This window comes from Panthera leo, chromosome C2, assembly GCF_018350215.1.
Source record: "Panthera leo isolate Ple1 chromosome C2, P.leo_Ple1_pat1.1, whole genome shotgun sequence".
In the NCBI taxonomy this organism is placed as follows: domain Eukaryota; kingdom Metazoa; phylum Chordata; class Mammalia; order Carnivora; family Felidae; genus Panthera; species Panthera leo.
The window spans coordinates 65,573,369-65,600,301 of record NC_056687.1 but is presented as its reverse complement, the minus strand read 5'-3'; the positions used below and the strand labels follow the sequence as shown (position 1 = coordinate 65,600,301).

General features: G+C 35.3%; 1 protein-coding gene across 3 annotated transcripts in view; it reads left to right on the top strand.

Annotated features, from left to right (window-relative positions):
• GSK3B (glycogen synthase kinase 3 beta) overlaps positions 1 to 26,933 on the top strand; it is a 197,037-nt gene that overhangs the window by 124,450 nt on the left and 45,654 nt on the right. For all 3 annotated transcript variants that reach the window (XM_042955129.1, XM_042955127.1, XM_042955128.1), the window contains exon 7: positions 7,560 to 7,657. In XM_042955129.1, coding sequence (XP_042811063.1) covers positions 7,560 to 7,657 — 98 coding nt within the window. The remainder of the gene's footprint in view (positions 1 to 7,559; positions 7,658 to 26,933) is intronic.

The following is a 26,933-nucleotide window of genomic DNA, read 5'->3' as shown; positions in this document are numbered from 1 at the left end:
AAAAAAAAAAAAAGTTTTTTAAGTAGTAATAATAAAAAAATAATACAAGTGGAAATTCTCTGTTGAGCACAGACCTCTGGACAGAAACACATTACCATTTTAAAAAAAATGTTTTTTGATGTTTATTTATTTTTGACAGAGAGAGAGAGACAGAGCATGAGCGGGGGAGGGGCAGAGAGAGAGGGAGACACAAAATCTGAAGCAAGCTCCAGGCTCTGTGTTGTCAGCACAGAGCCCGACACGGGGCTCGAACTCACAGACCACGAGATCATGACCTGAGCCAAAGTCGGACGCTCAACCAACAGAGCCACCCAGGCACCACCCCCACATTACCATTTTTATTTTGCCAAAGGACAAAATGCCAAAGAGCAATTTGATTTGTGCCAAGGGGCCCACAGGTTTTACCCACCAATTCTTATGGAAAATAGCTTTGCTCTTTAGGAGCTCTGAAAAGGTCTAGGAAGCCCAGGACCCTTCAGACCATACTTTAAGACTTGTTGCACTGGAGGATAGAGAATACAATGGGTGTGTGTGTGTGTGTGTGTGTTGTGTGTGTGTGTGTGTAGTGCTGAAAGTTTCATCATGGCTGTGTATGTTAAGGGACAAATGAGAAATAGCAAGAAGGGTATTTTGATTGGAGTAGAACTAGATTTGAGTTCCAGGTTTGTTATGACTTAGTTAAGCTATGAAGTGGAGATTGCTAACAGTTCTGCCTACCTTTCTGAGTGGCTGTGGTGATTAAATACAATGTTAGTGAAAGTACTGTAGAAATGTAAGATGGTATTCACTTGTAGTATTTGTTAACTAGATTCTCCATGAGAGCAAATTTAAGTCTAAGCCCTTTATCTTTGGAAATATCATTGGATTTTCCAGCTGCTTTATATTTTATTCAAATATATGATACTGATCATCTGCATACCAGATATTGGGATGAGTTGTGCCAGGGTCACTGAAAGTAAATGTAGTTTGCTTCTTTTTAAAAAGTCATGACCGTATCATCTGATTCAATAAGGCATGTTTATTATGAACTTGTGACCTGCTTAAGAGTGCCTAGCACTCTTCTATAAAGGTCCATGTGCCTAGCAGTTCTTTGAAATTGTCTCACAAAAGAGGAGCCTTTTAGTCCATTTTCTCTCTTAGGAACCACTTCTCTGGATATTATGAGTACCTGCTTTTCAGTAACCTCCTTTGTATGGCTAAAGCCAGAATCTGACTTTCTAGGCTTAGGACTCACCTCAGCTGAGGTCTTTTGAACCATAATAAACCTAGATTTGACCCCCTCCCCTTTTTTTAAGTTTATTTATTCTGTGTGTGTGTGTGTGAGAGAGAGAGAGAGAGAGAGAGAGCGAGCATGAGCTGGGGAGGGGCAGAGAGAGAGGATCCCACACAGGCTCCGCTGACACAGGGCTTGAACTCATGAACCGTGAGATCATGACTTGAGCCAAAATCAAGAAACAGATACTTAACTGACTGAGCCAGCCAGGAGCCCTGACCTCCCTTTTTAGACTTGGATATTTCCTCTCATGACTCTGGGAGATTTGTAGACAGACAAAAACAAAAATACTTAATAGTGTACTAATGCAGGTACATTTTAGGAATATTTTTAACAGTGTTACTTGAAATGAAAGAGTAGCTGTTTCCAGTTAGAGTATTGTCATGTTTAGATATAACCAGAACTAAAGCTGATGGCTCTGATTATATTGTCTTGCTGAGAAATGGCAGAGAACAAAAGGCTTCTTTAGGACCAGGAATTGAGTTTACAGGCCCTTGAAGAGACAAGTAGCTATTCTTCGATAGTGAGGCAGTTATTCAAGACAGTAATGTCTAGGGGCGCCTGGGTGGCTCAGTCTGTTAAGCACCCGACTTCGACTCAGGTCATGATCCTGCGGTTCCATGGCTTTGAACCCCACATTGGTCTCTCTGCTGTCAATGTGGAGCCCTCTTCGGATTCTCTGTCTCCCTCTCTCTGTCCCTCCTCCACCCTCGCATGCATGCATGCTCTCTCTTTCAAAAATAAATAAACATTAAAAAAAAAAAAAAAAAAGACAGTACCTTGATTGGGAATTGAAATTGGATTCCAGGCCTACCTCTGCTACTCAGTAACTTTACCTTGGACAAGTCACTGAACTTTATTGTGCCTTAATTTCCTTTTCTGTGGATTAAGTATGTTAAACTAGGTAGTTTTGAACACTTTAACCAGGAATTAGAGTTAAGTATGAAGAGGAATGCTATTTTGGCTGAAACCCCAAATAACCAGATAAGTCAGTGGGCCAAAACACTTACTTTTCGTGCCTTCTGTTAATTCTGTTTTATTCTCTTTGGAGAATATTATTCATTTGTCCCACGAATTATGAACAGAATAGATTTTGGTATCTCTCAGAAAGTGAATGATAGACCACTGGTGTAGTTGCTACCTAAATCTGTGGCAACCACTAAGCAATAGTATCCCTTAATGGTTTACTCCTTGTCTCCCATATTTGTACCTAAGTCCTGCCTAAGAAGGATGTCTGAGCTCTGAAAAGGTCTAGGAAGCCCAGGACCCTTCAGACCATACTTTAAGACTTGTTGCACTGGAGGATAGAGAATACAATGGGAAAAACCATTTCCCATGGTTTTTAATGAACATTTAATTATTCTTCTGCAATTTTTCCAGCCTTGTCTTCTGAGATGAATTATTCTCTATAGAGGAAAGAAATGAGTGCATATTACCTTCCATCTAGTTACCTAGGTAAAGGTATATTTTTAAACCTAGATCAAGATAAAGCATTTATGTTCATGAAGATATACATCTTTTCCACTTCATTTTAAGAGTTAGTATTACTTGACTTTGAGTGAAGTAAAGTTTTGTTAGCAGGTTTTGATATTTTCTTCATTTAGCAACTATCTAATATATCAAGGAGGGCTCTTTCGGTGTTTGCAAAATAGGTGTCTTGGTTATCATTGCTTAGAACTGGACAAAATCAACTTGAATTTCTTAAAAAAAATTGTTGAATCCTTATTTTCCTAGGTCAGTAAAAAGTTAGTCACTGGAGCAGGGATTTCTAATCCCTTTTGATAGTGCATCTAACCACATCAGACCTTTTGAATTATTCGTTGTTCCAATGTCATTGGATGAGACTAGTAGATGAGAAAGCCCAGCAATGATTTATGTTCATCTCCTAAAGCATTTGATTGTTGGTTCAGACGAAACCCAGGAATCTCAGTATTCCAGAAACTGAAAATTAGCTTTTTCTTGAAGGAAGTCTTAATGGTAGGCATAAATAGAGTAACGATGTAATTTCTTATTTGGTAATACTTTTAAGATAGAAAGGGAATGCTATTAGTAATTATCCCAGGACAGTAAATCTAAACCAGGACTATCTTGGGTAAGCCAGTATTGTGTACTTTAAATAATTTTTTGTTAATTAAATTTAGTTATAAATTATTAAAACTTATTTTAAAAGTTTGCTCTCAGGATTGAGGTAAAAGTGAATTATTTTGTCTTGGTTTTTTTTTTTTTCTTAAAGTATTTTAATTTTACAACAAAATAACTAGCTGGCAGGCTCAGATCTCACATTCCCATCCAAATTTGGACTCTTCCCTCCTTCATTTCTTTTCTCTCCTCAGTTGTAGTTTACATATTTCATTTTCTCTTGGTACTCATTCTGCTTGGTTTCTGACTCTGCTTGCTTTCATATACCTTGATATTCATTCTCACATCTCTTGTTTTCCTTTGTGCTTGTCCTTTGCTATCATGAAGCTCTTCTTTACCCTAACGTCCTTTCACCTGGTACTTTTTTCTTTTTTTTAACATGAAAAATTCATTTATTGAAAAACTAAGTACAGAAAACTTCTAGTTGGCTAAAATAAGCAATGCACAGTTAAATAAACCATCCTCATACCAGATACTATATATAGTCCGCTTCTTACCCAAATTACCACCTGGATATACCATAATAATAACAAAACTTACATATTGAAAATTAATGATTGTATCTCTAATCTTAACCTTGACCTCTTCAAGGATTTCCCTTTTTTTTTTTTTGTCCTTTTTTAAAGCTTTTACTTAAATTCCAGTTAACATACAGTGTAATATTAATTTCAGGTGTACAGTATAATGATTCAACACTTCTATACAACATCCAGTGCTCATCACAGCAAGTGCATTCCTTAATCCCCATCATCTACTTAACCCATCCCCCTACCGACTTCCCCTCTGATAACCATCACTTTCTTCTCTATAGTTAAGATTCTGCTTCTTGGCTTGCCTCTGTGTATATTTTTTTTCTCTTTGCTCATTTGTTTCTTAAATTACACATATGAAATCATATGGTATTTCTCATTCGTCAGACTTCGCTTAGCATAACACTCTAGTTCCATCCATGCTGTTGCAGATGGCAAGATTTTGCTCTTTTTTATGGCTAATATTCCATCACATATATACCGTATCTTTTTTTTTTTTTTTTTTAATTTATTTTTCAACGTTTTTTATTTATTTTGGGGACAGAGAGAGACAGAGCATGAACGGGGGAGGGGCAGAGAGAGAGGGAGACACAGAATCGGAAACAGGCTCCAGGCTCCAAGCCATCAGCCCAGAGCCTGACGCGGGGCTCGAACTCACGGACCGCGAGATCGTGACCTGGCTGAAGCCGGACGCTTAACCGACTGCGCCACCCAGGCGCCCCAATATACCGTATCTTCTTTATCCATTCATTAGTCGATGGTCACTTGGGCTGTTTCCATAATTTAGCTATTGTAGATAATACTGCTATAAACATTGGGGTGTGTGTATCCCTTTGAATTAGGATTTTTGTATTCTTTAGATAAGTACCTAGTACTGCAATTGCTGGGTTGTAGGGTAGCTCTATTTTTTTTTAAAGAACCTCCATACTGTTTTCCAGAATGGCTGAACCAGTTTGCATTCCTACCGATAGTGCAATAGGGTTCCCCTCTCTCCACATCCTTGCCAACACCTTGTGTTGTTGATTTTAGCCATTCTGACAGGTGTGAGGTGAGATATCTCATTGTAGATTTGATTTTTATTGCCCTGATGATGGAGTGATGTTGAGCATCTTTTCATATTGCTTTTAGCCATCGGTTTGTCTTTGGAAAAATGTCTGTTCATGTCTTCTGCCCATTTTTGGTGTGTTGAGTTTGACAAGTTCTTTATAGATCTTGGATACTAACTCTTTATCAGATATGTCATTTGCAGATATCTTCTCCTATTCTGTAGGCTGACGTTTAGTTTTGTTGATTGTTTCCTTTGCTGTGCAGAAGCTTTTTATTTTCATGAATTCCCAATAGTTGATTTTTGCTTTTGTTTCCCTGCCTCGGAGACATATCTAGAAAGAAGTTTCTGTAGCCAGTGTCAGAGAGGTTATTGTCTATATTCTTTTCTAGGATTTTTATGGTTTCAAGTCTTATTTTTATTAAAAAATTTTTTTTAATGTTTATCTTTGAGAGATAGAGACAGAGTACAAGTGGGGGAGAGGTAGAGAGAGAGAGGGACACAGAATCCAAAGCAGGCTCCAGGCTCTGAGCTGTCAACACAGAGCCCGATGCAGGGCTCGAACTCACAAACCGTGAGCTCATGACCTGAACTGAATTCAGACGTTTAACCGACTGAACTACCCAGGCGCCCCATCAGGTCTTACTTTTAAATCTTTGATCCATTTTGAATTTATTTTTGTGTTTGGTGTAAGAAAGTCCAGTTTCATTATTTTGCGTGTTGCTGTCCAGTTTTCCCAGCACCATTTGTTGAAGAGACTATCTTTTTCCCATTGCATATTCTTCCCTGCTTTATTGAAGATTGACCATATAGTTGTAGATTCTTTTCTGGGTTTTCTGGTCTGTTCTGTTGATCTGTGTGTCTGTTTTTGTGCCAGTACCATACTGTTTTGATCACTACAGCTTTGTAATACAACTTTAAGTCAAGAATTGTGATGCTCCCAACATTGCTTTTCATTTTCAAGGTTGCTTTGGCTATTTGAGCTCTTCTGTGGTTCTGTACAAATTTTAGGATTGTTCTAGCTCTGCAAAAATTGCTTGGTGGTATTTTGATAGGGATTGCATTAAATGTATAGATTGCTTTGGGTAGTATAGACAGTTCAACGGTATTTGTTCTTCTGATCCATGAGCATGAAATGTCTTTCCATTTCTGCTTCCCCCCCACCCCCTTCAGTGTTTTATAGTTTTCAGAGTACAGGTCTTTCACCTCTTTGGTTAGGTTTATTCCTAGGTATCTTATGGTTTCTGCAGCAATTTTGAATGGAATTGTTTCCTTAATTTCTTTTTCTACTGTTTCATTACTGATGTATAGAAGTGCAACAGATTTCTGGACATTTATTTTGTATCCTGTGAGTTTACTGAATTCGTGTATCAGTTCTAGCAGTTTTTTTAGTTTTGGGTTTTCTATAAGGTGTCATGTATTCTGCAAATACTGAAAGTTTTACTTCTTCCTTGCTGATTTAGGTGCCTTTCATTTCTTTTTTTGTCTGATATCTGAGGCTGGAACTTCCAGTATTGTGTTAAATAACAGTGGTGACAGTGGTCATCCCGTCTTATTCCTGGCCAGAGAGGAAGAGCTCTGTTTTCCCATATTTAGGATGATATTAGCTATGGGTTTTTCATATATGGCATTATGATGTTGAGGTATGTGTCTCTAAACCTACTTTGTTGAGGGTTTTTATCATGAATGGATGTTGTACTTTGTCAAATGCTTTTTCTGCATCTATTGAAATAACCATATGGTTCTTATCCTTTCTTTTATTAATGTGGTGTATCACATTGATTGATTTGTGAATATTGAACCACCCTTGCAACCCAGAAATAAATCCCACTTGATTGTGTTGAATTTTTTTTTTTTTTTAATGTATTGTTGGGTTCGGTTTGCATCCATGTTCATCAGGGATATTGGCCTGTATGTCTCTTTTTAATTGGATTCTTTATCTGGTTTTGGTATCAGGGTAATACTGGTCTCATAGAGTAAATTTGGAAGTTTTCCTTCCTTTTCTGTTTTTTGGATTTATGAAATACAATTCATTCCTCTATATATTTGTATTTAAAAATGATAATACATTTAAGCACATTTTCCTGTCAATTGTATTACAACACAGAAGCCAACCATTTAAGGTTTAAAATTTTTTATCCTAATTTGCATTGGCCTAAAACCCTGTGGACAAGAGATTGAACCCTTGTTTGTGGCTGTTCTGTAAGCACTGCTAATGTACAGAGGTTGTGTCACTTTGACTTATTTTAAAGTATGATAAGTAGATAAGCATGCCCTATGTTTGGGCTGTAATCCCCTGCCTTGGTTGTTGAAGATTTGAACATCTGATATTTGATAATTAAATAGACTTTACCCCTTTGTTGGAATTTTCTTATCAGCTTTGTTTCCTCTTTGGTAAATTTAACACTTCAGGGATGGTTTGAGGGCTTTCTTCCCTCGGTTTTGGATTCTACACTTTTTTGCTTGTGATATTTATTCTGGGATCAATGTGAAATTAGAACATGTATACAAATAGTTTCCAATGCATCTTAAGCTACACGCATTACTAACTCTTGTTTTCTCTTTTCTACAGACGTATGGTCTGCAGGTTGTGTGTTGGCTGAGCTGTTGCTAGGACAACCAATATTTCCAGGGGACAGTGGTGTGGATCAGTTGGTGGAAATAATCAAGGTGAGAATTTGAATCAGAGTTTTTGAATGCAGTGAATTTTTTTGTTATTCTAAGACTCCATATCACAAACACCCAGGGAAAACTTCACAAATGGAAAAGATCACATAACAGGGTCAGGTATAGAGGAAGTATAAGAACACAGCCTTTTGGTTTCTAATTGAGTTATTTTTTTGTTATATGATCCTATAAAAGGTATTTTAGATATATCGTATGCATAAAACAAGGATATATCTGTTATTTAAAGTACTCAAAAGCCTTAAGATCACTAAAACGTATATACACCAAATAAAAGCATAAGTTATGTGTATTTTTGCTCGCCATGTCCTGTCTGTTGAGCACATGATGCTTGTATTTTTTTCAATATATGTAAATATCAACATGTACAAACAGAGCATTGATAGAAGTAGAATTTTGACTTATGGGCTTAATATAATTTTAATTATTAGATCTTATCAGCACTTTTATTACCAACACTAGATTTAAAATATTACTATCTTGGAATTAATATTGTGTCTTAAGAACAGTAGGGCTGAGATTTTAATTGAGTTTTTAAATGTAATTTTTAAGAGTTTTTAATATTTGAGACCTTAAATTTCCCACCCCCTTTAAAAAAAATCTAGTGTCTATATATTTACACCACTAGATAGCTTCATTCTAAGGTTACAGTTTGTTCAAAGCAGCAGTACCTGCTGTCTTTTGGGTTTTAGTCTTGATTTTCTAAATATTTCTTAAAAATGTAAAATTGAAAATCTCCCCAGGGGTCTTGTAGTTCAACTCTCCAATCAGTGAAAGAACCATCTTACTTACATTCCTGACAGGATGGATTTGCAGTGTTTCCTTAAAGACTTCCAATATCAAATCACTACTTTGGAACCCAATCTGCTTTGTATCTAGATAGCTTGAATTTAGTTTTTATTTGCTTAGCCATAACTCCTCAGTAGCTTTTACCAGTTGTTCACAGAACTATGATTGTTACTTAAAAATCCTTGCGTTTCATTCTATAAAAATATGTTACTTTTGATAAGGTGATTTTGTGAGTATGGTTGAAGAGACTACTGTGTGATCAAGAATATTCTTAACTATCCATATTTTTTATGATTTACACCTGAAACCTCTGTGGTATATGCAGTCTTTTTTGGGTAACCATCTTTCAGTTCCACATTAAATTTTAACCTTTGTTCAGCAGATCTGCTCCTTTCTGATTCTCACATTACACTCAGATCTGAGTTCAAATAATTTGTTGGTCTTTTTTGTTTCAGAAAAGTTCATTCCCCATTATTCAAATTAATATTCCAATACAGGGTTTGGCAAACTTTTTCTTTGGAGGGCTAGATACAATATTTTAGGCTTAGTGGACTAAAACACAAATCAAGGATGTCATAGAGATAGGCAAGAAGAGAAAACAAATTTCTTCAAGTTTTTCATCGAGGAACATCAAAATATATTAATAATTGAGTATAGTTTTTTTTTGTAATACAAGGCTACTAATTAGAGGAATGGAGTTCTTTTAGAGGAATGGAGTTCTTTTGAGGGAGGGCTATAACATTTCTCTTCATTGGAGTTAAAAGTTAGTATTCCCTATCATCAAATTGATATCTGTGTCATCAAAATGATTATTTGTAAAATCAGTTCTTAGTTCATAGACCACAAAAACAAGAGTTTGGGCCTTAGTTCGACCATACTATAGTGCAGTCATTCAGCATTTCTTTTATCCCCAGGTTTTCACTTGATGTACTTGAGCTCACCATACTATAATTCTCTGGGCATATTGCTATTCTATTTGTCATTTATGTTTAGCTTATTAGAATTATGTCATTTTCCTATGGATTATAGTTTAGAATCTTGTGATAATTTATTCTGTTTGTCATTGATTTCAGTTCATATACGATACAAATGAAATTAGTCATGAAGCTAAGTGGCCTTCTGTAATAAGTCCCTGTCTCATGCTTGCCATCATATCTTATAAATCTTTGTATCTAGAGCTTTTCTTATCACCACCATTATGGTCCTTTTAATTCATTTTTCACCTAGTATTGGTTTGTGCTTATTTAATAGATTTTAGTAGAAACTGTTACTTTGTTATTTATTGATGGTTTAAGACTTTTCATTTTCATATAGGGCTTATTTGTTTAAGTGTTAGTTAATCAATTTGTAGTTGTAGGCCAACTCTGAAATATGTGTTGTCTTGTCATCTTGCATTTGTATGTAAGGAACATAGTCACAACCCTACTGTAGTTCCACGATCACTGTCTATAGATGTTTTGAAGGTGATATGGGATAAAGGAATTAGGATCCCGGGGCACTTTGGAATATCCAGCTTCTTGATCCCTTTTACAGTTTTAAGCATAAAGACCCTGTACTAGTTTACTACCTACTTGGTGACCTGAAGTTATATATTACATTGAGATTAATAGACATTGTGTTGTGGTATGTGTGAGTAGTATGTACTAAATCTTACTGCCTGGAGGTTAATAAGCATTGTATAGGTTTTGTGTATGTGTTTAATACAGCTCTAAAATCTTGTTGATCTTGTATATTTGTTTGCTAAATATTGGATATCCGTGATGTTTCATTGACATAAAAATTCATAACTAATTCTGATGTAACTTCTCTAGTTTTCCTGATCTAAGTTGTAAATCAGAAAACAAGTTGTGTTGGTTAGCCTTTAAAGTTAAATGTTATTAAACACATTTTATAGTTTAAACAGATATTGTCAGTATTGCTAATCAGGGCTTCAAGAATAGATTTGAGGGGTGCCTAGGTGGCTCAGTTGGTTGAGTGTCCAACTTCGGCTCAGGTCATGATCTCGTGGTTCATGAGTTCAAGCCCCCACATTGGGCTCTGTGCTGATGCCTCAGAGCCTGGAGCCTGTTTCAGATTCTGTGTCTCCCTCTCTCTCTGTTCCTCCCCTGCTCGTGTTCACACACTCCCTCTCTCTCAAAAATAAATAAAAACATTTTTAAAAAATTTAAAAAGAAGAATAGATTTGAATTTTCTATGAAAGTGATCTTATAGGTGCCCAATTCATTTCTCAGTTTTTTTGAGATAATATAGTAATGAATCCTTATGATAATTAGGGGATCTATAAAAATCTGTTCTATTTTCTCCCTTTAAAATTTTATGATTGCTTTGAGTATCTGGAGGTAGCTGACCGCCAGTAAAATAAATACTCTTCTCTCAGGATTTGAGTTTATGCAAAAAATGAACAATCATACAGCAAATTTCATATATTTTATATGTGATAGACTTGCCACATTATTTTATAATGAATAGGGACTTTCTTTATCATTATGTTTTATTAGCCAATGGCATCAAAATAGTTTTCAATAAAGATTTAAGTTGAATTAAGCTGCAAGACCATTGTTCATTCATGAATTTGGAATTATCTAGGAATTAATAAGAAAAGTTGTGATTGTTGTATGTGTTGTTTATTAAATTTTGTTGACTCAGATGCTCATACCAGTAATTTGTAGCATGAGTAACAGAGTTTTATAAACTGAGCTAACTTCATCTCTCTCTTTTTTTTTAATATTTATTTTTGAAAGAGAGAGAGTGCATGCATGCAAGCAGTGAAGGGGGCAGAGAGAGAGATCTCCTCTTTCCCTACCTTCTAATAAGAAGACTTTTATAAAATATTTAGAATAAATCCAAGTATGTTATCTTCAAATAAGTTAAAAGTATAAAGGAAAATGGAATTGAAAGTCTTGAAAAATCATTTCTAAGCGTGAAGAACACTTTCTGAGGTTGGTTTCATACATAGGACCATTAGATCAGCAATTCATTATGCCAGTTAATTTCTGAATATCAAGAAATGCTTGGATCTTCAAAATACTTATAAAAAGAGAAATTCTGTCAAGAACTTCTCAGTTAAGATTTTTTTCCCCGTCAAATTCCTCCTTAATATACTACTTAAGATAAGTTCAAGAAATATCTCCTGTCAGGAGGAGGGGGTTGTTCAGCGTCTGACTTCAGCTCAGGTCATGATCTCATGGTTCGTGGGTTCAACCCCCACATCAGACTTTGTGCTGACAGCTCAGAGCCTTGTGCCTGCAGATTCTGTGTCTCCCTCTCTATTTCTCCCCTGCTTGCACTCTGTTTCTCTCTCTCTCAAAAATAAATAATAAAAAAAAAAGAGAGAAAAATATCTGATGTGGTTTCAGCTATCTGATAAAAAATACAATATTTGGGGAAAATCTCTACCAGGAGTTTCACAAACACAGGTTCCGTGACATAGCATTGTCCTTTGGCACCTCTGCTGTCAGTCATAGCAGTAGAATTCTTTAGAAAAGAGTCTTCTGAAGACTTGGAGAAGGTAGTTTTTATTAATGCCAATTACTTGTTTTATAATTATACTGTATTTTCTATGCTCAGTTCAGGAGACTGAGAATACACAGACACACAAATACAAAGAAAAGAACAAAAGCAGTTACAGTTCTGGCACATCATGAAAAACAACTTCTATAAATATTTTGATATCCTTTTCTGGACGTATATATGTTTAAACAAAAATGCCATCTGTTTTGTAGACTTTTTTTTTTTTACCAAATAACTCATTTCATTTCTCACAAGAAGTATATTTTGACTAAGTGACTTTTAAAAATGCGTAGATTCTATTGTATGATTATATTCTGAATTACATAATTGGTTTTGAAAAGAATAGCATAATGAAGGCAATGCGATATGTTATTTCCTTGAAAAGAAATTACATGATATTTTTGGCTTCTCAAAGATTTGATTATTACATTATATAAATGACAAATTTACCCCATACTCCCCAAATGGATTGAAGTTGAAGCAATCTCTGAAGCTCTGAACCTGGAAGTGCTGTAAATTTTACTAATAGTTTCTTATCCCCCTCCGAATTCTAAACTATAAATTTCAAGTAAGGAAAGGTGAACTTCAGTGCAGAGCTCAGTTTCTGGATTATAATATTACAAGAGGCTCCTGGATGGCTGAGTTGGTTAAGCATCCAACTCTTGATTTTGGCCCAGGTCATGATCTTATGGTTTGTAAGAACAAGCCCCGTGTTGGGTTCTGTGCTGACAGAGCGGAGCCTGCTTCGGATTCGTTCTCTCTTCTCTTCTCTTCTCTTCTCTTCTCTTCTCTTCTCTTCTCTTCTCTTCTCTCTGTCTCTCTCTCTCTCTCTCTCTTCCCCCTCCCCCCCCCCGCCTGTTCCCCTCCCCCTCACCGGTCTCTCTCTAAATAAATATTAAAAAATAAAATATTGGGGCGCCTGGGTGGCTCAGTCGTTTAAGTGTCTGACTTCAACTCAGGTCATGATCTCACAGTTTGTGAGTTCGAGCCCTGCATCCGGCTCTGTGCTGACAGCTCAGAGCCTGGAGCCTGCTTCGGATTCTGTGTCTCCCTGTCTCTGCCCCTCCCCTGCTTGTGTTCTGTCTCTCTGTCTCTAAAATAAAGAAACATTTTTAAAAAATAAAAAATATCTCAAAAAACTAAAAGTTTGGAAGAAACCAATTACTGTGTAGAATTTCAAATTTTAAATGAATTAATGTTCCTAAAGATATCCTTTTATTTATTACATAAATGTTTACTTATGCTTTGTAATAATTTGGCCATTGCTCCCTAATGGAAGAGTTTTAGAGCAGAATTGGTCAGAGTCCTATTTCTTGATAGAATTTCAATGGGGCTTCCATAGTTTTAGTAGCTAGCCTTTTAAATTTGGATATATTTCTTTTAGAAAAACACGACATTAAACATATAGATACTTAAATTATTTGCAGTAATAAAATTATTGTGAGGCAATTAAAGTTGATTTATCTTATAAAACAACTTTACTAAATTGTTTAATTTCTCTTAGCAATAATTACTGTTTAGATATCTGTGTAGGTAGCTCTTCCATAGATAAGAGCTAATAAAATCTTTCCTCAAGTAGAAGCATTATTTGAGAAATTTGAAAATAGGAAACAGTAAGATACAAATAATCTTTTGATTATGGGATTACAGCTAAGTAGGTGGACCTCATTTCTTATGCCTGTACGTAGAGAAAGATTTAGAAGGAAAAAGATTTAGCAGTGGAGAGTGGGATTAAGGGAAGAGGGAAAGGAGAAGGTTTTCACTCTTTACTGTTCTGTGATGTTGATTTTTTGAAACAATTGTTATTTTTTTGCAGTCACAGAAACTAGGAAAACAGATGTTTTCAATTGTGCTGGAATCTTTTGTTAGTAAACAAAAACAGTTAAGAGAACCCATTTTGTTATAAATGTTTGTCTAAACAGTTGTTTTCCTGGTCTTCCAGCTTGACTGATGGTTGTAATATAATTTAGACAAAGAGATCAGTGATTTCTTGGTTCCTCAAAATCTGCATTTTCAAATATTGGGAAACTACTGCTAATCACAAAAGCTGCCACTCGTTGAGACTTTACTCTGCACCAGCCACTGAGCTAAACACTTTACATACATTACTACATCAACCCTTACATTAATCCTAGGAAGATGATGATGATGATGATGATGATGGTGGTGGTGGTGGTGGTGGTGGTGGTGGTGGTGATGGTGATTGTTACGATGATTACCACCACCATATCCAGGAGAAGTTAGATGATAGAAAAATTCTGTCTGATTCATCTTTAGCTAAATTGGTGTCCTCTGCTTATAGAATTTTATAGCTCTGGGGGAAAAGTATGATCCTTAATTTTAACTTGATATCCAGAACCAATTGAGTCATATTTATCATATATTACTGTTAAAAAAAGAAACGTGACCACAAACTAAAGGAAAAAGCTCCTAAATTTTATTGTGATGAATACACCAAATCAGTTTGAGATGTCTTTGGACTAGGTCTAATTGTGCTTCATCTAAAGGAATCAAAGTTACAATGGTGGATTTCTTTGCTTTCAAGTATAGCTCAACCTTAACTTTCACCATCTTTGTTTAGCAAACGTTTTAGATTTTCAGTTTTCCTATTCCCATATTATGGCTTGTTCAACACCTATGTGTGTACACTCTCCTTTGCTGGCCTAACACTCTATCAAATAGTCTCTCATTCAGAGCTTTAAGATATTAATTAAATCAGAGTTTAAGAAGTATGAAAGGTACTTATTTTCCTAAGATTTTTGATGGATCCGTGATGTGTCTTTACTAATATGCATTTGGAGTTTAAAACTATGTTACCTGGTAAAATTTCTTATGTAATAGAGCTCTTTTGTTGTTAACAGACTGCAGGGACAATATATTAAACTTAATTCTGTCTTCTTTTTCCACTTTCCAGAACATGTAAGTACACCCCATTATACATTGTGGTATACACTTTTACTTGTGTGTGTGTGTATAAATATATATATACATATATATATATAATATGTAATATATAGAGTATTTGCTTAATTCATTTTTTATTGTTTAAATTTTTCCATGTTTGTTACTGACCAGAGCAGCAACTTTTAATAACTTTTGGATCATGGACCACTTTGAAAATCTGATTCTAGCAGTGGACTCTCCTCTGGAAAAATGCGTACATACCAGAATTTTACATATAATTTCGGGTGATTCTTGAGCTTTCTAAGCTCATTCAGGAACCGTAGGTTAAATATCCCTAAGCTAGTGCAAGGAACTATGGTTACGCTTTGTAGTAACCGCCTGCAGTGTAGGTATTACACATACAATATGATGTAAACATTTTTTGAAGTAAGTGAATGGATAAAGAAGGCATTAAAGTAATTATTTTAATGTATTGCTCATCTGCCTTTTTACATTAAATAATGTTTTCCATAGACCAGAAGAAGCATCTGTTTTAACTTACTACTATGAAATTTTACTGGCTATATAGTAACTTACTCATAGTTGGCTAAATCTCTGTACACTATGGGTATGTGTGCCCAGGCATAGAAAGTGGCTTCCTGGCAATGTGACCTGGTTCATCTTTTGACTTAAGAATAATGGCATTCATTTGAAATCTTTTACTTTCTCCAAAACAACCAGTGTAGGATCATTTAATAAGTTGCCAGTATATGTTTTATTTAAAGAGATATTTTCACACAAATGAAGTTTCATGACATTGTCACCTCAAAACTAATTTACTGGTAGTCCTTTTGTAGAATCTGAGTCAAAAGACCATTCATAGGATTACTCTTCTTGGGATATAGTACCCTTTACTTATCAACTGCACATTCTTTTGCACAGTTGCATTATTTGTGTTTGGCATAATCTCTAAAGTATGTAAAGGGGCAGGTGAGAGATGGGACAGGGAGAGAAATCTGTCAAGTTAACAGTATTCATAGTCCAGACCCTGATTTCAAGACTGATGTTTTTACTGAGAAGAACTCTGTGTTTCCTTTTTAAGCAAAAGGTTAGAAGTTTTGAGAGCAATGATTCTTAACAGCTGAGCTGTGAAAAAAATATGAAGAAACTCTGGAATCATGGAGAGGGTTTATAGTTTATAAAAGCATACTAAATGCTATATCATATTTATAAAACACAGGCTGTGTTTTATTGATATATATGGTACAAGGAAAACATGAAAAAATCTTGGTTGATTATGTTACAAAGAACTATAGTGTTAGTGATTCTCGAAGCAAGAGTTGGATGTTGTGTGAATAAAATGCTTACATACTCAAAGAGGGTGTGCTATTTTTTTAAGTTTTTTTTTTTTCTATGTTTATTTATGTTTGAGAGAGAGACTGAGGAGGGGAGGGGCAGAAAGAGAGAGACACACAGAATCCGAAGCAGGCTCCAGGCTCTCAGCTGTCAGCACAGAGCCCGACGTGGGGCTCGAACCCACAAACCATGAGATCATGACCCAAGCTTAGTTGGACACTTAACCGACTGAGCAACCCAGGCGCCACAGGGGGTGTGCTATTTTTAAAGTTAAAAAAATAAAGTGGTTTCTTTTTTTTTTTTTTTTTTTTTATGAACAGATTCTGATACCACCCCCAACACACACACACAAACACACCCCTGCCACCCCTTTCTATTTTTATACTTCTTTGTTGAGCATACTACTTCAGTTGAGATTCACCCAGAAAAAAAGGTCTTTTGATGCCTGTGAATATGTATCAGCCAAGAATGACTGTTTTACTTACATTCAGTAGTTTGCAAAACAATAGTTCCCTTTTTAGGGGGAAGGAGGAGACTTATTTCCAAGTACAAAGTTTTATTCAAGAAATAAAGAACGAGGGTCAAAACGGTCTTTAAAAAGAAGAATGAAATGGAGGAATTGTACTTCCCATTTTAGAAATTTATTATGTAGCTGTAGTTATCAAGACAAGTACATACACAATGGGATAGTATTTGGCCATAAGAAAGAAGGAAATCTGCCATTTTAGAACATGGAGGGACGTTGAGGGCATTATCCCAACTGAGATAAGCCTGACAGAGAAAGACAAATACTGCATGGTATCAATTATATGTAAAATCCAAAAAAAAAAGAAAGAAAAAAGTCTAAGTCTAGAAATAGAGAGTAGACAAGTATTTGCCAAGGGCTGGGGAGTGGGGGAAAATGAGGAAAGGCTGCAAAGGGTACACTTTCAGCTCTAAGATGAGTAAGGTCTGAGGATCTAATGTAAAATATGGCAACTATAGTTGATAACACTGTATTATTTCATTGAAATTGGGAAAGAGAGTAGAACTTAAATGTTCTCACCAAAAGAAAAATGTGTGATGATGGAGATGTTACTTAACTAGATGGTGGGAATCCTTTCACAGTGTATATGCACATCAAATCACTACGTTGTATATTTTATGCTTTAAAAAAAAAAAAAAAGACATGGTGATACAAGTATAACTCTACAGATCAAATAGGATTGAGAGTCCAGAAGTAAACCTTTACATTTATGGTCATTTGGTATATGACAGGGGTTCCAAGGCAATTCAGTGGGGAAAGTATAGTCTTTTTAGAGCTTAGAACTGAATATCCATACACAAAAGAGTGAGAGGTTGAACTGCTACCTCATACCATATTATAAAAATTAACTCAAAATCAATCAAAGACCTAAATGCAAGAGCCAAAACTGTAAAACTCTTAGAAGGAAATCTTTGTGACCCTCAATTAAGCAGTGGTTCCTTAGATATGACAGGAGGCACAAGTGATAATAGAAAAAGTAGATACATTGAAATTCATCAAAATTAAAAACTGTTGTGTTTCAAAAAAGTTAAAAACCCACAAAATGGCAGAAAATTTTTACAAATCATATATATTATAAAGGACATATCTAGAATATATAAGGAACTCCTAACAACTCAACAATAAAGACAGCCCAATAAAAAATGGGGAAAGGGTTTGAATAAACATTTCTCTAACGAGATACCTATGGCCAGGAAGCACAAGATGCTTAACATCACTACTCATTAGAGAAATGCAAATTAGTACCACAATGAATACTACATCACATTCACTAGGATGGCTAGAATAAAAAGACAAACAATAGCTAGTGTTGAAGATCTGGAGAAATTGAAACACTCATGCATTGCTGGTGGGATTGTAAAATGGTGCAAACCAAAAATGATTTGTATATGTTAACTATGTTTAAAATATTAAACATAGAATGGCCATATGACCCGGCAATTCCATTCATAGGTCTGTATCTCAGAAAGTTGAAAACACATGTCCACACCTGTGTTTGTACATGTGTACAAACTTGTATATACTTGTTTATAGTAGCATTATTTATAGCCAAAAAGTAGAAACATTTTAAATGTCCATCAGCTAATGAACAGATAAAATGTCAAGCACAAAAATCCACATGTTATATGTTTCCATTTGTATGAAATGTTCAGAATAAATATCTATAAAGACAGAAAGATTAGTGGTTGTCAGGAGCTGGGAGGAGTGGGGATGAGAGTGATTGTTCTTAGGTACAGGATTTCATTTTGAGGTAAAGAACATATTATAAAATTAGATGGCAGTGATTGTTGTACACCTCTGGGAATATACTAACAAACCACTGAGTTATATAGGAGTGAATTTTATGATATCTGAAGCATATCTCAATAACGATATTTTTTAAAAAGATAAGAATGAGTGCATCTACTTATGAAACTATTGATTGATAAGGTAGCTTTGTTGTTACTCTGATCATATTTTTGCAAAGGACTCTAGATGACTTCTCATATTTATCCATTTACCCCCTGGCACCTGATCAACTGACAGATGGTACAAGAGTGAATGGACTAGAGCATGGAGACATAAAGGAACCCTCCTACACTAGCTCACCTTCCCTAGGCTGAAAATTTAAACTAGCCAAATCGTATAGTTTTGTTCAAATAACATGACAACTTGCTGCCCTTTTCAGTGAAATTCCTAATGGAATTTAAAAATTTGTACTGCTATTACAGCTTTTTATTCCTTGCCTTTTGGAAATTGGAAGAAAACCCTAAGAGAGAAACATTGCACCATAAAGACAAGGGTTTCTTATATGAAAATTTCAATCATATATTATAGGGAAGAGGCAGATATTGGATAAAATCTACATAAGTTTTCTGGGAGTGCAAATGTAAAGTAGTAATTCCAATGTCATTAGAATACTGATAGTTTGAAATAGAATAGCTCAGTGACCTGTTTTCTAGTTTTAGAGACATTTGTCAAGCTTATGGTGTAGGCAGCCAAACCTGAGAGTTATCCAAACTGGAAAACAGTTCTTTTTTGCAGAAAAGAAGTGAAGATGTTTGATTGTTCAGCCATGCTACATATAATCTCTCTTGCCTCTAGGTTATTCAATTTTTATCCACTTATTTAAAAAGCTTTATTATATAATAGGCCTGGCCATGCGCCCCTTTAATCTTTCAGGGAGCATACCACTTTAACTACTACTAATGTTTTTATTAGGTGCTGGGCTAGAACACAGAGAGTCCTTGCTCTCAAGGAATTCAGAGACTAAGAGGAAGGGGGGAATAACTGAGGGCAATGGAGTAAAGTGGGTATTACCCAGAAGTCTGGGCAGAGTACAAAGGCAGCATTGTATTTGGAGGGAGTGCTCTCTGGAAAGGTATCATGGGACAAGTAACTCTTGAGCTGAATCTTGAAGCAAGGAAAGGTATTCACCTTTTTAGAGGACCCTTTAGAAGGAAATAGAGGACATGTGCGTGAATTTGGGCAAAGACGCTTAGTAAAATTGGGTCTGTTACGTGTTTATGGTTTGAACTTAAGGTTCTGAATGGTGGGTATACTAGGATAGGAATTTACTGGGACAGAGAAGGCTGGAGCTATGGGCCATCGCCAGACCACATTAGCTTGTAGGTAGTAGGAAGCCACTGCAGGATTTTAAGCAGAAGAGTAAAAACTGTAATAGGATTTCTTTTACTTCACCCTTGCTGTTAAGGCTGCACATGCAGCATTCTGCTGCTGAAGTTTGGCGACCTCTGCTGTTGAGCTATTAAAAATAAAGCTGTGAAAGAACTGCTTATCATACTTTAGTCAGATGATTCTTGGCTTTCTTTCTTTGAAGAAATAAATAACAAGTCCTCATTTGATATTTATCAGTGTCTGGGTACATATGTAGCTAAATGAGTGAGAAAATGGTACAACAAATGTGGATGGGCCTGGGTGCAAGTGAAGTGATTGATTTAATCATGAACAGCATTCCCAACCCAATGTGGCCGACTAATCTCTGATTTTTTGGATCCTTTCACCACCTTACCTGTCGTGATCTAGGATGGTGGGCCAAACAAAAGGTGTTTTTTTACAGTAAATGGAGAGGTCTTATTCTAATAATAGATAACAGAATACATATACTCTTAACAGTAGTGTGATAATTTTTAACATCTCCCCTCCCCCCTTTTTTAATTGTGTGAACTATCATACTTACAGAAAGTACATAAAACATTTATGTGTAGTTTCATTTCCTTTAAGTCATGGCAGAACTCAGTTTTTAGGAAACCCAGAAAGAGTTATTTTTTTTCTTACCGTATGTCCTTAATCTAAAAGTTTTGGAGAAAAATATTTTTCTATCTTTTAAAATTCAAGGGAATTTTAAAGAGTTGATAAGATTCATTTCAAACATTCTTTTTTAATCTATCAAATGAAAAGGCTCAGTTTATATAATTTGAAAAATTCCAACTATATAATTGAGGTGGAGTAAATCAGGTAGAAATATACTCCTAATAGCGTATCAGGTAGAAATATATACTCTGTATATAATAAAACTGAATATAAAACCTAAAGATATACTCAAATAGAAATAGGATAGTCAGTTAAATGTCCTCTGTGTTTATTGTATTGATTGCAGATAGTGATGCTTTTAGAATCTTTGCTCTTCATAATTTGTCATTTACCTTTCAGCCTGTAACATTGCTGTCCCTCCATTATCCAGTTCTTAGTCTCTGTTCCTATTCAGCTGTTACTGTTATCCAAATCAGGCTGTTTTCCACTTCACACCTATCATGCATAGAATGCGCATCTGACTCATTTGCTTCCTAGACTCTTTAAGTAAAGTCAGTTCTTGTCTCTCCTTCCAGAACTCTTTCCTGAACCCCCTCCCCTTCCTCTAGAGCAGGGTAGCACTTTCATCTCACACATGTATCTACGCTTATTTTGTTGTACTGATCTTTGCTGATTGTAGAAGTCTCTCTGCCCTACAGCTCTTTGAAGATAGGAACTCAATAAATGTTTTGAATGAATGAATGACTTAAGAGGCTGAGCACAAAATTTTAAATGCCTCTTGATTGTCTTACCTTTGCTTTCTTTAAATATTTATTTTGAGAGCGAGAGAGCACACGTGTGCCTGCAGGAGGGGGACAGAGGATTTGAAGCGGGCTCTGTGCTAACAGGAGAGAGTCCAAAGCAGGGCTTGAACTCCCTAACAATGAGATCGTGACCTGAGCCAAAGTCAGACACTTAACTGACTGAACTACCCAGGAGCCCCATACCTTTGCTTTCTTAAAGACCATGTATATATTATATATAAAATAATTCTATAGAGTTTGGTACCTACTCTGACACTTTAGATGCTGGCCTTAACAGAGGATAAGGATAAGCATCTGGTTATATTTAGTGTAGTAAATGTATCACAAATTACATAGTGGTCTGTTTTACTTTTCAAGTCAACATCATCCAGGTGTAATTTACATAAAATGTAGCTGTTGTAAGTATATAGTTTAATAAGCTTAGACAAATATATATAACCATGTCCAGGTCAAGATTTAGAACATTTCCGTCACCCCAAAAGTGTTCCTGTGTACAGCCTGGGCTGAGTAAATATTCCAGCGTATGCCAGGCAAACCAAGACAGTTGATCCTTCTCTTCATGCACCTTCACAGTTAGTTCCCCATCTTCTGTCTCAGATGACCATTGGTCTGCTTTCTTTCAGTACAGATTTGTTTTTCTTGTCTATAATTTATTATGAATGTATGTTTCTTTTGTATCTTTTTTTGCTCAACATCATGTTCTTGAGATTCATCAGTGTTGTTGCTTATATCACCTGTTTTTTCCATTTTATGCTGAGGTATATTCTATTAGAACACACTTTTTTTAAATTTTTTTTTTTTTAACGTTTATTTAGTTTTGAGACAGAGAGAGACAGAGCATGAACAGGGGAGGGGCAGAGAGAGAGGGAGACACAGAATCTGAAGCGGGCTCCAGGCTCTGAGCTGTCAGCACAGAGCCCGACGCGGGGCTCGAACTCACGGACCGCGAGATCGTGACCTGAGCCGAAGTCGGCTGCTTAACCGACTGAGCCACCCAGGCGCCCCAACACACTTTTTTTTAATCTCTTCACCTGTACATGGACATTTGACTTGTTTTTGGTTTTTGGCTGTTGCAAGTAAAACTGCTATGAATGTTTGTTTACAAGTCTTTTTGCAGGCATATGCATATTTCTTTTCAAGAAAGGACTTGAAAGTATCTATAAAGGACTGAAGTTGCCAGTCATATAATAAGCGTATGTTAACTTCATAAGAAATTAGCAAACTGTTTTCCAAAGCAGTTTTACTGTTTTTCACTCCCACCAACAAATAAGAGAGTTCCTGTGTTCTTCATTTTTGTCTATACATGGTATTCAAGTATAGTCTTAAAATTAATATTATCATTAGGAAATGTCCGTCTTTAGTTTAATTTCCTTGCCCTGAAGTCTCCATTTTCTGACGTAGACACTCCATTTTTCTTATAAGTGTTTGCATGGTATAAGTTTCTGCATTTTGAGCTATGTGTCTTTATATTTCAAGTTTCTCACAGACAACATATACTTACTTTTTTTATAGAGTCTGACAATTTCTACCTTTTTAAAAATTTTATTTATTTATTTCAGAGAGAGAGAGAGAGAGAGAGAGAGAGAGAGAGAAAGAATCCCAAGCAGGCTTAGCGCCATCAGCACAGAGCCAAACATGGGGCTCAATCCCATGACCCATGAGATCATGACCTGAACCAAAATCAGGAGTCAGATGCTTGCTTAACTGACTGAGCCATCCAGGCGCCCCTTTTTTTTACTTTTAAATAGTGCAAACCTTTGCATGACATTCCAAATTTATTGAACTACTGATGCAAAATTATACAAATTGTGCTACTTTACTTAAGGCTTTTAGTTTACACTTGACCACCTTTAAGCAGTTATGGCTCCCCAAACAATTTAATAACAACAATAGTTTCTGTAAGTTAGGCTTTGCAATTAAAAATTCTTGCAATAAAATTACAGTATGCACAACTATGCATAATATGGCACTTACCCACTGTTCAACATTCCAAGCAAGATTTTATACATGTGAAATTATCACGGCAGGCAAAAATACTAAAAGTTGAATGCTTGGTATTGCAAATATAGTTAGACATGAGTAAGCATAGGATTTACAGCGAGAATCTACAATTAAAGAAGTCTGAAAGTGATTTATCAAAGTTTGAGGTTTGTTAAACTTTCTAATCTTGTTTAGCTAATTAGATGCTTACATTTCTTCATATAATTCTTCTGTTGCCTCAGATCTATATTAACTGTTCAAGATATTGTTTTTATTAAGTTGAATTACCAGATATGGGTAGATTTACTTTAAATCATTTTTTATTGTTAATTCTATTTTTTTAGCTTTTAATTATAGCCTTGTGATCTTATAAAATCTTAGTATATCCTGCACAACTCAAAGAGATTCAGACTTCATTTTATAGTATAATCATTAGAGTTTAAGAAAATGATTTTTTTGAATTATTTAAAAAAAACTTTTCCTTGTTTTTTCCCTTAATATTAGGTAGACCATTTTAGGGAGTCAACTACACATGTATTTGAATCCCATATTTACAGCTGACAAACTGTAGCTTTGAGAAGTTGGTTTACCGCCATCACTTGTAGGTTTCTTTTAAGTGTAAAATGGGTAATAAAATATTTATAAAGTTTAAATGAGAAAAGAAAACTGATAATCCCTCACGCAGAGCTTTCTATGTACTGAATGCTGAATAAATATTTCTTCTCTTTGTTCTCGCCTTTTCCTCACTCATGGACCTTTTGAAAGGAGAACTTACATATGCTGTCTCCACTTACTTCAGATGATTGTGTCTGCTTCCTCTTTTCATGGTTGATCTCACCATGGTCAGAAGGGAAGTCTCTTCACAGCCAGATGTAGTAAACACCTTTTGGGCTTTATTTTAGCTGAGCTAATTGTGTCATAAGTTACCTCTCTGTCCTTTAAATGTTTACTTTCCTTGGCCTCCATGGTATCATTGTCTGTAGGACTTCTAGTCTCTTGGACTTCTGTCTCAGTTTTCTTTTTAAATTTTCCTTTTACCTATATATTTGTGTCCCATGGGCCATCTTTAGTGCTCTTCTCCTTCAGCTTGCTCGACCTGTTATACACTGTCGCATCCACCAAGCACCTGTACATCAAGTACTACCAAACCTGTTTTCTACCCTCATGCCCTCTTCGAAATGATATACCTAATATTGGCCACTTAGTTCTTCTTGAATGTCTTAAATATTATTTTTTTTTCCAGCACTATGCGTTCATGCTTAATAGCATCAACATCTTTCACGGCTTCCAAAATTAGAAACAAATATTGTCTTCCAATCAAGTCCAATAAATGGATTCTTTGATACCATCTCCTAAAATTGTTTTGCCACTGATGAGATTTGAATTATGCCCAACTCTGCTTCTAATTAGTTTTAACCTGAAAAGGTACTCCTTCTGGGCCTCATTTTTTCTCATCTCTAAAACTGTTTGGAAGAGGTCAGAGTTTGGCAACTACGGCCCAGGAGCCAAACGCACTCTGCTACTTATTCTTGTAAATAAACTTTTGTTTATGGCTGCATTTTGCTACAGCAGCAGAGTTGAGTAGTGACAGAGGCTCTGTGACCTACAAAGCCTGAAGTATTACTCTGATGCTTTATAGAAAAAGTTTGCTGACCCCTGTTCTATGGGATTTCCCATTTAGTTTCCATCTCTTTTAGCCAACCTGGGGAGAACCTGGTTTAAGATTTTTAAAAAAATAAAAAGAATAGAAAAATATTATAGTAGTTGAGTATTTGGCAAGAGAAGTTAAACATAGAAAATCCTATGACATTAGAATCTCTGTTTCCCCATCTAATGGCCTCAGTGAGTCATGATCATGTGGCCATAACATGGATAAGAAGTTCTCCATTGCTGCTTTGTGGTAACAGACTAGTTTATTTGGTTAATTGCTTTTAACTAACCAATAGTGAATAGATCAGTGATTCCACTTACTGGTTAGTAACTAGGTTCTTAGAAGTCACAAATACACATATTTTAAAAGTAAAGGACACATTTAAACTCTGACCATCAATTATAATTAAGAATCTTTTTTATATCATTATTTGCTAAAACATTATTTCTCAGTGTGATAACAGATTTTGCACATATATACACTCTGTATATTGAAAGAAGATTCGAAATACACAGAAAAATACTTATGTAAAAGTCATAAATATTGAACCGTAATTAATTCCAGTACACATATGCTGAGGTGTACTAATGTCTGCAGCTGACTTTGAAATGTATCAAAAAATAAGGTGAATTTATATATGTGTGGATAGATGGATGGAAGTGTGATGAACCAAACACAGTAAAATGTTAATCATAGAATCTGGGGAGTTGGTATAAAGGAAAAGGGTTTTCACTGAAAAAAATACATATAAAATTTTGGGCAAATGTTTAGATATGAGTGGCTCTGAGATAGGAATTTAAGGAGAAGATATAGGAGTGAAAACACACACAATATACCTTCTTGCTTTCACATTAAATAAATTATTAAAAGTTTGTATGTTAAGCAAACTTGTATATATGGCATGTTTCACAGCTGTTTTATTATGTATTTCACAGATTTACTTCACCTTAGGTTATAATAAAAAACACATAAGAATTATAACATTCACTTCAGGGAGGATGCTGTCTTTTCATTATAGTTTGTAACTGGAATTCTCTTGCTTAGCCCCTATTGGAAAGTTAACCAAATGGCTGATAAGTCCATGTGATCTCTGTCCATGCAGTCTGCATTTACTAATTGGACATCATTCAATTCTCATTTCTTTTGGCATTCTTACCAACTTGTAGGGAGTTAGGACTGTGTCTTGTGTTAACAAAGTACTGAATAAATAGAGGGGGACTGCACAGCAAATAGTGATTCAAATGTGGGCATTTTTCTTAAATGTCATTTCATTTACTGTGAAATATATCATAATACAGAAATATATTAAAATGCATTCAGTGTAAAGCACAATAATAAAGTGAATATCATGTAATTATTACTCATATTAAGAATTAAAGGTTAGAGAGGGAGGGAGCCAAAACATAAGAGACTCTTAAAAACTGAGAACAAACTGAGGGTTGCTGGGGGGGGGGGGGGGAGGGAAAGGAGGGTGGGTGATGGGTATTGAGAAGGGCACCTTTTGGGATGAGCACTGGGTGTTGTATGGAAACCAATTTGACAATAAATTTCATATTTTAAATAAATAAATAATATTTTTTAAAAAGGTTATAAAAAAACAATTAAAGGAATTATGTATGCCCCAATCTGGTTATAATCCCTCCTATATTTTCTCTGTTGAGTTTAATAATCCATACCTGATTTTTCTAACAAATATTCCCATGTTTTTTATTTTAGTTTTTATTTCCCATGTTTGTTTATTATATAGTTTTACAATTTTACTATATAAACTAAAATATACTTTGGTCTTGCCTGCTTTTAAACTTTATATAAGGCAGTCCTACTGTATGTATTCATTGATGAGTGAAAACACCACTTTGTGAGATTCTTCAGAAGGGATGTGTAGTTAATGTACCATTTTATGACTGTACCTCAATTTATTAATGCTACTTTGGGATTTTTGCTTTTGCCTGCAGTATTTTATTATTATGAACAATGTTGCTTTGGATATATAAAAAGTTTCTCTAGGTT